Below are 14,893 nucleotides of genomic sequence, written 5' to 3'. Positions count from 1 at the left end.
AGTGATTTCTCCTTGAACCCATAACAATGGGTAATTGCACTCTGGGAGTTCTCATTTTAAACACTTACCAAGGATCAAAATTAAACCCCGTTGAAAAGCTAATAATCTCCCCTTGTGGCACCATCTGTGTTGATCAGTTATGTCTGTAGTTGAGAGGAAATTTGCAGGATGGTGCCGGATGTTGTTCTTTGCAGCACGGTGGAGAGCCCCCCAAGTTTCTGGCAGCCCCTGGGCTCCCAGGTTGGTGAATTGAAAATTAACTTACTGCAGTTGGCAAGGGATCAAAACTGAGTTTAAAGAGCAGAAGTATTATGGACCTGACATTTTTACAAGGAGCTGCCAGTGCCATATTAAATGGGTGCCCAGCAGTGCCTAAACGCTTGCCAGACTGGAGTTAGATTGCAAAGAGGTTCCCTACTCACATTAATCAAGTGCACAGATTATTCTTGGAAGTGCTTTACGAAACAGGTAGTGCATGGCAGGACTCTAAGTGAGCTGCAATTTCTGGTGTCCTGGTGGCTTTGGACAGGAGCAAAGTGCTGGTGATGAGGCACCACAGTGCCAAAGGACCCTGTGTTTTGGATGGATGGAGGAGGCCCTGCACCAGCATGGATCTTCTGTGTCAATGTGCTGTTTAAGGGGCGCTGCCTTGCTCTGAAAATCAGTGTGCAAGAGGTTTCAAACGTTCCGTCTCCAAACAGAGCATCTAATTTAAGCCTGATGAAGTTTGCTGTGCAGACAAACTCCTGGGCCATTTGCAACATGGGCTTTTTGTCCACATCTGCGGGGCTGCTGTTTGTTGTGTGCTGCCACTGCCTCACCACCTTCTCCTGCACAGCCTTGGAGAAAGGCGCCTTGTGTGAGGGTGACTGGTTTCCTCCTGTAAAATTGTGGAAGATTTCTGTACACTGAGACAGTGGAGGTGGATGGATAATGCTATAGACAAATTGTGTAAAAGCTTCTGAGAGGAGGCTCTGGCAAGGTGTGGAAGTCATCCTTTTTGCCCCACGGCTAGCCCCCTTTGAGCAGTGTGTGAGGTCTGTTGTGTGCAGTATTGCAGAGCTGCCTTTTGCCAAATCTTCAGAGCTCTTGGTCTTTTCCTTAGGCCAGGGCTGACTCTCCTGCTCACTTATTGCCTTTCCATGCCCAATCCAGAAGCTGGAATAATTTAGGAGCCCTGTTTTTGTAAAACCCAGACATGATCTGTGATGAGATCAAAACTGGTACCATGTTGGGCTTATATGTAGGTGCTGGACAGAGAGGAGTGTTGTTTTAGACTAGAAAAGGTAAAATGTGCACAGCCTGCAGCACCTAGAGAAGCAGCACTGGTACAGCAGGTGTGGGGTAGGCATCCCCAAATCTGGACCTGTGTCTGATGGCAGGCAGTGCATGTGGAACAAGTCATGGTGTAAAAGTGACTCATGCCTTCAATTCCAGCTGTAGATGAGCTGGTAGTAGGGAGCTTGACTTGGACTCGGTGCAGATGGGTGAGCAAAGTGCTGTGAATGAATCAAGGTCATGCCTCCCCTCCTACCCCTGATGGTGGCAGGATCTCACCCCTCTCCACATTTTGTTCTGTATCTCCCAACTATATTGATGTCTCATGGTATTTTTTTAAATCACAGTATTTTAAGGTCCACCCTGTTCTGTCCATCCAGGCAGCCACTGCAGGTCACAGCATCTTCTTCCTGTGTACCTGTGACTGGCTGACATAGCTCTGTTCATGACCTCCCCACTCTATAGCATAGTTCCTGAGGGGGTCTCCCTGGACCATTGCTGAGATTCCATTACCCTGGTTTTGAATTTTTCTACTGCCTCCAGTACCTCAAAACACAAGTTTTACTCTCATAAGCCCTTATTCATACTCTGCCTTCTGTTCCTTGGTCCTGCCTGCCAGACCTGCATGCAGTCATTGCTGTGGGTCTACCAGGACACACTTCTGTTTTACAACTTAACTTCAAATAAACTGAGGCTTTTTCTTTGTGCTAGTTGTATGAATCATCCCAGATCTGCTTTCCTACCACCTGTAGGAAAAGGATGTCCTTGGGATTGAGAGGAATGTGCCTTCCACTGAGTTGTTTGTCTTTATTCCCGATCTTTCAGAGGAGTTCAGAGGGGTCACAATCGTGGAGCTGATTAAGAAAGAAGGAAGCACCCTCGGGTTAACCATTTCAGGTGGCACAGACAAAGATGGAAAGCCAAGAGTCTCCAATCTGAGGCCGGGAGGACTGGCTGCAAGGTGAGCAATGGAAATGAGGTACAGAGAGCAGAGCAGAAACAGAGAGGAATAGTTGCATGTTCCAGCTACTGAATGGAGTTATAATTAAAGTAGTTGGCACCCGAGTCCCTTTTTTCAAGTGCCCCAGAATGCAAAGTTGTTGCTCTGGGAAGTAGAACGTCTTCTATTTTGAGTTATTTCCTATGCTCTGTGCAATTACAGTCTGAAATTTTGTGTAGGGATTTTTGGGATTCTGTGAAATTAGGCAGCCTTGTCAGGAGAGCTGCATGGTACAATACATCTTGATCAAGCTAAGTGTTTTAATATTGTATCTGTTCTGAATACTGAGTGTAGAAGTAACATTATTGGCTCAGAAAAGCAATGGGTAAAGAAAGGCTCCAAGAAGCAGGAAAAAGGAAAGAGTAATTGAACAATTTTGCAGAAAACAGGCAAAAGCAAAGATGTTTTCTCTTTCCCTGCTGGATTTTTTTCAGACAGCTCCTGGTGTGCTTTTTTTTGACTGATTGCTCTACATGAATGGGAACTGAGCAACAAGAGAGGTTGTGAACACGTACACTGCGATTGTTGCTATATGTACAGATCTGAACGCTTGCCACCAGGAAAGATCGATGGCTTCAATTTTAGTGCTTCCCTCTGATAGCAGACACATGCAATCAGACAGCAGAGATCAGCCCAGTGTTGGTGGCTTGTTCAGAAAGCCCTACAGTTACCCGCCAGCTGTGCCAGTCACAGAGACTTTGTGCTACCACTGCTTTTTATTTTATTTCTTTGCAGGAGTGACCAGCTGAACGTGGGGGATTACATCAAGTCGGTGAATGGCATTAACCTGACCAAGCTGCGGCATGATGAGATCATCAGCCTGCTGAAGAACGTGGGCGAGAGGGTGGTGCTGGAAGTAGAGTACGAGCTCCCGCCAGCCGGTGGGTGCCTCTTGGACAATGCTGCTCTCTTTTCTTGGTTGCTTTTTGTCCTGGGGTGCAGATGGACTTGCTTGTGCAGAGCTGCCATGGCCAAGGCAGTGTCCAGGGGGTTGCCTTCATCTGCTCGTGCGGGCGGTGGAGGCTGCAGAGCTGTGTGCAGTCGGGGCAGAGAACTTTTTCCAGCACAGTGGGTGCCTGTTCATGCACACTGGCAGGGGATGGCTGATTAAGTCTGTCTTGCCTCAGAGTGACTTGGTAGCACAGGCCAATCTGCCTCCTGATGCTGCTTCAGCTTCTCTTTTTCCCTTTTGGAGTGTGGCTACGGGAGGTTTAATTCAGTCTTAAACATGTATTACCAGATGCTCTTTTCTGAACTGTGGCAAGTGCTGTTAGTTCTCAGGATTCTTTGAAGTGTTACGTGTTTTTAGAAAGGAAACTGAAGCAATCTGCTTTCCAGCCCTGGGAAAAAGATGGCAAGCCCAACTCACAGGGCTTGTGTCCTGTCATGGGAGACTATATGCTCTTGCCCTCATTTGTTTTGATGATTGATGTTTCTGGTTAAAACAAATTCCTCGATACAGTTTCTCATCATAGTCTTTCCATTGTGAATACAATCTCCCCAGTTATTACTCATTCATTTACCCAGATCAATTAGAGGATGATTGGGCAGAAGAAATAGAACAACTAAAAATAAGATGGCAGGAAAAACAAAACTAATGAAATCTAAACATTTTGCCCCAGATAGGAAGCTATTTTACACTTCATAGCTTTATTGTAGCTGCTGCCTTTGGATGAAAAGTATTGAATACATAAATGACTGTGTAAAGCCCAAAAAAGAGTAAAATCTAACCTGGAATAGATGAATCTGTATCTATTTTTCCCCTCTGTTCTGTTGTAAATGTTAGTGAGCTTTTGCATACACCTCTGGTAAAGCCAGCTGTGGCTCAAGTCTTCCATGTCCTCATGCTCCGTAGAGATGACCACTCTTAACCTTTCTCCATGATATTCCTTATTCTCTGTGATATTCCTTATCAGGAATCTGATAAACTGTACTTACCAGCCAGGGAGTGGTGCCAGCTCAATCAATAGCAGCGATGCAAGATGTCCTCGGCCTTGAATGAGCAGGAAGAGCACACTGAGATAGTGACTTCCCTCCAGTGAGATTATTGGGGCTGTTTATGAATGATCCAAACAAAGAAGCACTGAAAAATACAGGGAATTGTCAGTTATTGCCTGGTTTCAATTCATTGTGGGCTTTTATCTGCAGTGAGGGTTTGTTATTGCTGTGTGTGCTTGCCCCTCTCTCTCTCTCTGTCTTTCCCTGGACAAAGAGCAGAAATACAGTGCAATTCAATAGTTTGTGCTTGTGGGTTTGACTTTTTCTCCCCACTTTGTAATTTCCTGCTTAGAAAGAGATCTTGCAAATCCAAGTCTAGTTTTCAGGCCGCTGTGTTGTCTCATCTCTTTCATAAATAAACGAAGCCCTGGGTTAACACTGGCTTAGGTTTCCCAGCTCCCACTGATCTTCTGAAAGGCTGTTGCAGCACTTCGTACTTTGATGCTTAGGACAGAAATTGAAGTGGCTTCTGAACTCATTTGTGGATGCTTTATACCCTTTTCTTGGTATTTGAGTATCACCCCTTAGCTGGAAGCTTTCCTGTGCCCTGAGCTCTTCACTTCTGGAGTATTTCTAGGCTGTGTCCCTGTTAGCTGTCTGTGCACAGCAGCAGGAGCAAAGTGGGGACAGTGTTTGGAGGTTTATTTGGCCTCACTGTAGCTGGTCCCCAGGGCTCTCTGCCTACAGGGCAGTACCATGCCTCTACTGTATGTCTTTTGGGTTAGCTTAAGGGTTGGGCTAAACCAAATTTGGGCGCAGGTTGCAAGCCCTCAGGGTGCTTGGCAGTAAGGATGAATGTGGTCAGTGAGGACAGTAGGGAGATTTGCTTCAAAACCCCCCTCCTGAGCCAAGGGAAATGGCAGTGTGGATGTACCTAGGGCAGCCTTCAGCTCCAAGTGAAGTTCTTGGTCTTTTTTCCCTGCTTATCCTTGTGGCCATTCATGGCACTTGGTTTGAAAATGAGGAGTTTTCAGAGTGGACCAGGCTGAAATGTCACGTGCAGTTCTGGGTGGAGAAGACTGGGAAATGGTCCCATATTCGTTGCAGTAGTGCAATAAATCATTAAATAGTAGGGGACATCAAGAGATGGAAAACAATTTCTTTCTTTTTCTCTTTTCTTTGTACATTTGGTATTTTGTACAAATAGTACTGTGTATTTAACATAAAATTACTGAATTGCCCCTAGGATCAGTTTAAAGGATTCGCTTAATCTTTTTTTAAATCCAAAATATGAGAGGTAAGGGAAAAAAACATACTTTATGCATTGAGGATTTGGGATTTTCATTTTCTTTAAGGTCAGCTGGTGACTTGATTCCTTATGCTGCTGCTGTTTTTTTTAATAAGTTTCCATCTGTGGCAGAAGCTTTTGAGGAAAGCTGAATGCATTAAAGCCAGTTGATAAATGAGATGGTTTTACTTGAATGTCAGAGTATTAACCAAGACAAATTTGAGGGGAGATGCACGACACTGAGCTGGTGAAATCATCCTAAAACTTGACGGTTGGCTCTGATAAAAGTTCGCGTGTCTGGGTTGGGCTCTTTTTGCTTCCAAACAGGTTTTGGGCTGGACTTTCATTACGGTGTTATTTGGACGAGTTTTGGTATTATTTTGCACTGTGGTTGGAAAATATTTATCTGGGGTAACTGGGTCTTTTTCTCTTCCTTTAGTGCCAGAAAGCAGTGCTGGCATTATTCCCAAGACCATTGAAGTGTCCCTCTACAAGGAAGGCAACAGCTTTGGCTTTGTGCTGCGAGGTTAGTAGCTTCTCCAGTGAAAAGCAGAAGCAGAGGTGCAAAGTGGGAAAAGTAAGAAAATGAATGACAAAAAGCTCACTAAGCAGTAAAAGTGTGTCCTGGAGAGGATCCCCTGCTGCCTCTAAGGACTGCTGGCTGCCTAATCCAGGGCAGTCATTTAGCTGGCAGCCTGTGTCAGCTGTTCCATGATAAATGTCTCCTTCTCAGTGCTCTCACTCAGACTTTCAAACCTCCAGTGACTTACGGCTTTCCTGGTTTGATTACAGGGGGAGCCCATGAAGACTGGCACAAGTCCAGGCCGTTGGTGCTCACCTACGTGAGGCCGGGCGGCCCCGCAGACAGGTACTGCTCGTGTCACACCTCCACATCTGCCTTCACAGGACAGGCCAGCAGCTGTCCCCATGCTCCTGGATGTGTGTCCGTCCTGTCCTGCTCCTGGTGCCTGCCCGAGGCTTTTCACGCTGGTGGTGTGGAATGGCAGCGGTGCTGTGGCACCTGTGCAGTGTGGGGAGGGTGGGCACGGTGCTCACAGGCCAGCCCAGCACAGATGATGTAGTTAAAGGCAGAAACTGCTCTTGCAGAGGCCTCCCCTGCATTAGCCCTGTGCAGCTGAATTGCTGATGCTGTGCTAGAAAGCAGGAGCCAGTCTATCTACTCTCATGCTGATAATTTGACCTGGTACTATAAATAACCCAGACTATTGTCCAAGGAGTGTTCTTTCATCCTATGGGATGAGAGTAATTGACTTCTTAATATGTGTGCATATATACATGCACACACATGTACATGTGTGTACACACACAAATAATATATGCTTATATATTTATATGTAAATACTATAGATAAATAGCAAATTTGTCTATTTAAATATAGATATTTAGATAAAGATATATAGATTACTTATCTAAGTATAAATAAATAAAAATATATTAAAAAATAATTGCCTGTGGCTTCTTACAGAGAAGGCTCCTTGAAAATTGGGGACAGGCTGCTGAGTGTGGATGGGATTCCTCTGCACAGCATGACCCATGCTGATGCCCTCAACATCCTGCGGCAGTGCAGCCAGGAGGCACTTTTCCAGATCGAGTATGATGTGACCATCATGGGTAAGGACAAGATGGTTGTGATGGCTTTTTTTTTCTTTGACTGCCTGGAAAGTATGTGAGACTACAGACAGTAATTGGGATACTCAGATTCAGTGGAAAAATTGCTGAGCAGTGTGCTGCCAGCATGGATGTAGGGGGTAAAGTTCAAAGCTGGCTTAGTTAAATGCATTTGAAATGCCCTTATGCAGTGATGTGTCTTGATAGGAATGACGAGTGGCTTTAGAGGAGAGGGCAAAAGGGGATTTTCTAATGTAGGCATAGAGGGCACAGGAGAAGTCAGAGTTAAACGGGGCTGGAGCGCTCTGCCAGCACTGCAAATAGCACTGTTAAATGTGCACAGAGGAGTGAGCTGCATGCAGGCAGAGACTTTCTGTGGCTTTGGTTCTGAATTTTGACCCTGTTTAATTCTGGAGCTATTCTCTTTCTTAGAAATGTTACTTCAGATCTGCTTCTGAAATAAATGAGGGGTGATCAAATGCTTGACCCCAAATAAGACAAAATTTACTGGAGGGCAGAGGATGAGTATTTCAAAAAAGCATTTTACACAGTAGATATGAAGTTTGATGGGTTGGTGGTGTTTTTTTTTTTTTTCTCATTTGATTTTAAGTTTCAAGCCCTGGGAAAGCGTTTATTATTAGCTACTGTAAATTCATTTTGAGCTGGCTTTGTGACACACAGCTGTTACTGCAGGGACAGTTGTTAATGAGTTTAAGGTTACCACAGAGTTCGAAGCTGTGTTGGTTCTGGAAGCTCACTGAGCTGTGTATTAGACTGTGATGTTTCATGTACATCTCCAGAGGGGTTTCTGCCTCTCCTGGAGCCATGAGCTGGACTATATTGGAGTCTTTTCCACAAATCTCACAAATGCCTGAGCCTAGGATCCAGTGAGGAATAGGAGTCTGTGATATCAAGTTGTTTTCTGATTTGTCAGTGTGGAGGAAAATAAAAAGAGTCTGAAGCTGAGTTTGATACCACATCACCCCTGAAGAAAGAGAGCTGAGAACACCAGAACTCACCCATGCACCAGGATAAGAGAGCTCCTTGTGACAGCCCTGAGGGCTTCCTGCTGCCTGTTGACTCTCCACAAGCTTTCCCCTTCCTTTTGGTAGAAGCTCTGCAAGCATGGACATAGTGGCTGTCCCCTGGGGGGCTGGCTGCCAGGAGCTGGGCAGCGTGTGCTACACAGACACGCTCTCCATGGAAGAGCTGGAAGGAAAAGCTGATGCCTTGGTGGTGCCTGCACACTGCCCGGCTTCTGCCACACCACAGGAGCAGCTTCTCTTTGAAAACTGCTGCTCATGATAAAGAGGAAGCACTTAAATGGGAAACACAAACTACCCCAAACCTGTTTTCTACCTTTTTTTTTTTTTTTGGGGTAACTGGGCAGTAAGGGTCGTCCATTCCTCTCCTCACAGGCTGCTCTAGGGAGGGGGGCTGGTGGAGGTAAGGAGGGATTTTGCTCGGAGCTGTCAAGTCTGACCAATAGTAAACAATTAATTGTGCATGGGAAATGGGTCTTTTGGGGGAGGGTTATTTTTTGTACAGTCCACAGTGTCTATGTTGCAGAAAGCTGATTGTTTTAAAACCTGACTTGCTGCAAAAATAGCCATGAAGGTGTTTTGGTGTCTTGGTGTTTCTTCTTGAGTAACTCTCCCACCTAAAACTCTGAGGGTTGAATGAACGTGGAGGGATAGAAGGGTTTTATGCAGTGACTCTCCAGCTTGTGTTGCTAACCTGTGGACCAGAACTAGATACTTCCCGAAAATGTAAAACCCACCCCTTTCTTAGATAATTTCTGCCTAGAGAGCTCTCTCTGCAACCCTGTAAGGGAAGGTATTTGTCCTGCTTTCTTTTAAGGCAAGATGATACAGAACATGTAGCTTACAGCAATCACTGCAGGCAGCAGCTAATAATTGCAGTGGGAGATGAGTACATCATCCCTAGTTCACAACTATTACAGCCATTCTCTTTATCAGCCCCTAGAAGATGGTGAGGGAAGGGAAGAGCAGGTGCTGAAAGTGGTCTGGGGATATTTTCAGCCTAAAGGAAGAACTCTTAATTCCCATTTTGAAAATGTGGTGAAGGGGCTGGGGACACCACCAAGGTGCTTGTCCTGCTCATCCTCAGGGAAAAGAGAGGTTTTTACATGGTGCTCACTCTCTGCTGCAGCTGTGTGTGCTGGGGTGGTGTGGGCTGACCCTTGAGGAGGGAAAGTTGTTTCTCTGCATCTGTCGTTGGTGAGAGACCAAGGCTGCTGCAGGGGAGCATTGAATCATGGCATTCCTCAGCTGTCTCTGTGGTTTTCCAGCCAAAATTGTGTGCTGAGAATGATCTGCATGGGGTCAGCCCTGCTCTTGGTGTGAAGGATATGGCAGCTGCCTGCCATCACCACCGAGCATCCCCCAGTTGTTGGGATTTCACCAGGGAGGCTGGTGTAGGATGGGACCATGGTAGGCTTTTTGTCAGGTTGGCTGAGATTTCTCAAGGCCACTGAAGGAATTAAATTAATCTGCTATTTCCATTTAAAATGAGTTCCAACTGGGCATGCACCTTCCTGGGGCATTGGGAAAATCTCTGCCTTTTGCTGACGCCAGATAAACTTTGAAATGAACAGATACTGCGCCTTATCTTACGGGCTTTTTAAAAAATGGGGAAGAATGGAAAAAATGAAAAAAAATCACCACAAATAAACAAATCAGCCAGAAAATGGTATTTCAATAGTTACTTTGGAAATAATCTGTGTGTGCCATGTACCAAGGGTCTGGGCTACAAGCCTTTAGGGTTGACTCATGAAGGGGGGAAGGTCTCTGCCAGAGATGATGGATGAGCAGAATGATGTGCTGTGTCCTTTTCCTCCTCTCCCTTCTCCTGGCTCCCCCTCCACCCACTCAGTTTTAGGCTGAAGTATTTTAAGCCTGTGGAGCTCTCCTGCTGTGGAGTGGAGGGCTGGTGGTATCCCACAAGTGGGTGACTTGTCAGTGTTTGCTGAGTAGTGGCAGGGGCTGGAGCCTGAAGAGGGGTCTAAGAAGTCGAGTGCCTCCATGTGCTTGTGAAGCTGGGGACAAGAGCTGCTGGGCTGTGTTAGGAAGGGGGTAGCTCCCCGCTGTGGTTCTTCTAGGAGCTTTTGGTTCATTTTGTTCATTTGCAAGGGAGGCCCCTTTCCCTTTCCCTTTCCCTTTCCCTTTCCCTTTCCCTTTCCCTTTCCCTTTCCCTTTCCCTTTCCCTTTCCCTTTCCCTTTCCCTTTCCCTTTCCCTTTCCCTTTCCCTTTCCCTTTCCCTTTCCCCCCTTTCTTCTTTCTCCTTTCCCTTCTTCTCATTTTCTATTCCTTCCTCTCTCTCAAAGTGCATTACAGCAGGAAAAATTCATCCCTACCATTACACTTCACTTATTCCCCAAGCAATTGCACTTTCCAGGCTGGGTACAAGAGCCATTTCTCCTTAGAGAGGTGAGCAAAGCCAAATGAGGCTCAGAAACCTAGTACAAGAAGGAAAACCCCCCACAGTATTTCCTTAAAAAGAAGCTGTTGAGAGAAGGATCTTCTAGAAAACACCTGCCAACCCCCAGTTTTGAGTGGTGGGGTGATCACCTCTCCCATATCTTCTGCACTGGGGTGAGTGAGAACCTGGAGCAGGCTCTGTTTCCCTTGTATCCCTCACAATAGTGCTGAGTACCCTGCAAGTGTATGGGTGTGAGCAGGTGTTGCACAGCCCTTGGTGTCCTCCTGGGAGGTTGTAGCTGTGCATGATGCTGCAGAAATACCTCCTGGTGCCAGTACAACAATGCCAATTGACTCCTTACAGTGAAGTTACTGCATGGCCTGCTCTGTCCCTTCCATATTTCTTTTAAAATTAGCTTGAGTGTAACAGCTCCATATTAATCACACCTCACAAATATTGCTGGATTGCTGACTCCTGACCTTTGATTTGAGCCAAGTCTTCCCCTAGAATAATTAATAGAGGCTTGGCTGGTATTTTGTCAATAAATGCCTCTATAAAATGGATTTGGAGCAATTCTCATCTGTGATGGAGATGAGAATTCAAAGGGACAGTGAGGTGGCCCATGCTGTGTGTGGCAGGAGGAGTGACCATGGGCTGGAGGAGGGACTGTGGTTTCCTACAGTCCTACTAATAACCCCACCAGCCCTGAGGTCCTGAGGCTCGTTCTTCTCACCATCATGCTGAGACCATCCTGGGAAGCACCTGGCAAAGCTGAGGCTTGGATGCTGGGTAACTGGAGAGGAGTAGGTATTTTCCTTGCAAAGAAAGGTCCAATGCTCCAGGAAGCTCTTGTCATGATTTTATTTTCCTTATCTTCTTCCCTTCAGCTGGAGGGATATAAATCCATGTCCCTCTTCAGTGGATATGTGCTGGACATACACAGGCTGCAAAACTAACACATACCTGGTGTTTGCTGTTGGAAGAGATCCTCAGTCTCTTGGTGCTTCCTTTGCTAACAAAGGCTTAAGTGCACCTTCTGCAGGCTTTAGCTGGGTGCTTTGTGTATCTTTTGATTAAACTGGGGTTGTGCTTTTTACCAGGGCCTGCAGATCTCCCCAGTGGTCCTTTTCATCAGAGAATAAACAGTGTTTTATGTGAAGCCTGCATAACCTTTAATGTGGCTCATTCCTCTTCCTTCCTCCCCGTGAAAAATGGCACCGTGAGTAGACCAGTGCCTGAACATCCCTTGGCTGATCCCCAAGGGGAATTTCCAAGATAAATTTCTGTCTCCAGAGACTCAGCATCTTCAACAAATCTCAGAAAAGACCTTGCTGCAGCTTAGCTTCCCAGATCTGCATTAATGCTCCCGTTTATCAGAGAGCAAGAATGAGCCATGCATCAGATTTGGAGCCAAGTAGCATCAGCATTTTTAGTGGAGCATGTCTTTGGAAGGGAAAAGCCTTACTATGAATAATTAAGGGCTGAGGAGGCATCAGGTGCTCAGAGGGCTCTGCTGGCCTTTCCTTCGAAGTGGATGGCTGGGTCTTCATGAGTGCTTTCGTGGGGGGTGTCACCTACACATGGGGGTGCTGGTTATTGGATGTCTGATGGTGATAACACATTTGCAAATCCCACCTCTTTGTGATGGCTTTAGGTCATCTGGAAGCAAATGTGTGTAACAGAGCTGGAGGGAATTTCTGTCTAATCAGGGTTTCTTTGTCCTCCCCCTTCCTCAGAAGAGATGGATGGTTTTGTGCAGGCTTATGCTAACAGGTGCAATTTCGTAGGAGTTTCATAGTCTCAGTTACAGCATCTCTTAAGCTTATTGCAGAGATGCATCTTTTAAAAATTAGTTGACCCTGTATTGTCTGATGGGAGAGGAGGCTGTTGGGAGCAGGGGGTTGGCAGTGCTGTGTCTGCTCCCACTGTCACACTGGAGGAGCTCAAACAAGCAGTTGAGGTGGTATAGTGAAGCTGGTGCTGAAGCACAGAGGAGTTGACTGGCTTGTCATCAGCCACGAGACTTCTGAGTACTTCAGAAAGTGGGATCCTGTATTTTTGTGCCTTTTCTTTTTGGTTTGTTTAGGAAAAAGCCTGTAACAGCGATGTCCTTATGATCTTCCTTTTTTGTGCTTGTAATACCATTGGTGTGACTGTTGCAGAGCCTTTGAGCAATCTGTTCCTCAATATTGCTATTTAACCCAAAGTAAAGAGAGGAGAGTTCTTTCCATGAGTGAGTTGTTTTAATACTCTTCATTATCATGTAGATTTTGTGCAGAGGCAATTTTGCTTGTTGAGTGTTCTTTTTTGGTAAGTCACCACATGACACAGGACTGTAGGATGTCCAAGCTAAAGGTTTGCTGCTTCACATGGCGAGTCAGCACTGTTGGCCAACCTCTGCATTTAGAGATGGAAAAGGCTGTATGACAAGTGTCTTCAGGTGCTCTCTTGTTTTGCAGATACTGTAGCAAATGCTTCTGGTCCTTTACTAGTTGAAATAGCAAAGACTCCAGGGTCTACGCTGGGAATCACACTGACCACAGCCATGCACCGGAATAAGCAGGTCATTGTCATCGACAAGATCAAGCCAGCCAGCGTGGTGGACAGGTACAGATCTGAACAGGCTGCTCCTAGTTCTGCTTTTCCCTTCTCTGCTGCTTTTTTGTCCCCTTGTTAATTATAAGCCATTCTTCCTGGTCTTGCCTTGAAATTTTCATGTCTACGTGTTCTTAGCACTGTTTGTGCTAAAAATATCTGACCCACGAGCAGTGGACACTCCTCACCAGGAATGAATGTAGCTCAGTGCCTGTGAAAGCTGAGCTTTAAAAACCTCAGGCCTGACTGCCCTGGAGCTGTGAAATGGCTAAAGCCTGTCATGGAAACTTCTGGCTGGAGCCTTTTCCTGATGGACAAGGCAGGAAACCCTTTACCTGGAGATGCACTGACAGGCTGCTGTGTTCAGTCGTGTTGCTGAGCTGAACTCCTGCCTCCCAGGACTTAACTACGCTGCTGGGTGAGCCCTCAGCCATCCAGACTGGCTATGAGGGAGCACTCTTACAAACTTAAAAGACTTTTTGCCAAGCCACCAACAGCACTGACTCAGACATGAATGTATTGGTTTTGCATGGCCTGGTTTTTTGTAGTCGGGGGGCCACAGAGGTGGCTTCTGTGAGAAACTGCTGGAAGCTTCCACCTGTCTGGCAGAGCCAATCCCTGATGGCTCTGAAGATGGACATGGCACTGGCCAAAGCTGGGCCAATTAGAGATAATGGGAATGCTTCTGTGATAACAGATCTAAGAAGAAAATCAAAACAAAGTGGGGGAATAGTTCTTTCCTAGCCAGAGAAGAGGAGGAGGTGAGAACATGGGAGGGAAACAACATGGAGACACCAAGGTCAGTGGAGAAGAAGGGGCAGGAGGTGCTCCAGGTGCTGGAGCTGATTCATCTGCAGGCCATGGTGAGGACCATGGTGAAGCAGCTGTGCCCCTGCAGCCCATGGGGATCCCCGGGGGATGCAGAGATCCATCCACAGCCCATGGGATCCCCAGGGGGATGCAGAGATCCATCCACAGCCCATGGGGATCCATGGGGGATGCAGAGATCCATCCACAGCCCATGGGATCCCCAGGGGGATGCAGAGATCCACCCACAGCCCATGGGGATCCATGGGGGATGCAGAGATCCATCCACAGCCCATGAGGATCCCCGGGGGATGCAGAGATCCATCCACAGCCCATGGGGATCCACAGGGGATGCAGAGATCCACCCACAGCTCATGGGGATCCATGGGGGATGCAGAGATCCATCCACAGCCCATGGGGGAGGTGCCTGTGCCAGAGCAGGTGGATGCCTGGAGGAGGCTGTGATCCAGTGGGAGACGTGGTGGAGAGAGGGGGCCCTGCTTCCAGGCTGGAGCAGCCTGGCCTTGGAGGACTGCACCCCGTGAAGAGTGACCCACACCCAGCAGTTCTGGGAGGACTGTTTGCCTGTGGGAGGGACTCACGTTTCAGCAGTTTGGGGAGGACTGCTGCTCGTGGGATTTGGAGCCACGCTGGAGAAGTTCACAGGGAACTGTCTCCTGTGGGAGGGACCCCACAGTCTCACAGGGGAAGGACTCCCCTCCCTGAGCAGTGGAAGAAAACCTCGGGTGATGAACTGACCAAACCCCCATGCCCTGTCTCCCTGTGCTGTCGGTGGGAAGGAGGGAGGGGCTGGGGGAAGAAAAGGTGTTTTTAAGAGCTTGTGTTACTTCTCATTATCCTCCTCTGATTTTGTTAGTAATGAATTCACTTTGTGAGCCTGTTTAAGCTGAGCCTGT

General features: G+C 46.9%; 1 protein-coding gene across 3 annotated transcripts in view; it reads left to right on the top strand.

Moving 5' to 3' along the window:
- Positions 1-14,893, top strand: part of GRIP2 (glutamate receptor interacting protein 2) — a 272,319-nt gene that overhangs the window by 212,751 nt on the left and 44,675 nt on the right. For all 3 annotated transcript variants that reach the window (XM_069027506.1, XM_069027507.1, XM_069027508.1), the window contains exons 3-8: positions 2,104-2,239; positions 3,014-3,159; positions 5,944-6,030; positions 6,297-6,372; positions 6,991-7,136; positions 13,034-13,181. In XM_069027506.1, coding sequence (XP_068883607.1) covers positions 2,104-2,239; positions 3,014-3,159; positions 5,944-6,030; positions 6,297-6,372; positions 6,991-7,136; positions 13,034-13,181 — 739 coding nt within the window. The remainder of the gene's footprint in view (positions 1-2,103; positions 2,240-3,013; positions 3,160-5,943; positions 6,031-6,296; positions 6,373-6,990; positions 7,137-13,033; positions 13,182-14,893) is intronic.

This window comes from Aphelocoma coerulescens, chromosome 12 (assembly GCF_041296385.1).
Source record: "Aphelocoma coerulescens isolate FSJ_1873_10779 chromosome 12, UR_Acoe_1.0, whole genome shotgun sequence".
Taxonomy (NCBI): Eukaryota; Metazoa; Chordata; class Aves; order Passeriformes; family Corvidae; genus Aphelocoma; species Aphelocoma coerulescens.
The sequence above is the reverse complement of the archived record's forward strand: the minus strand, read 5'-3'. Positions and strand labels throughout refer to the sequence as shown.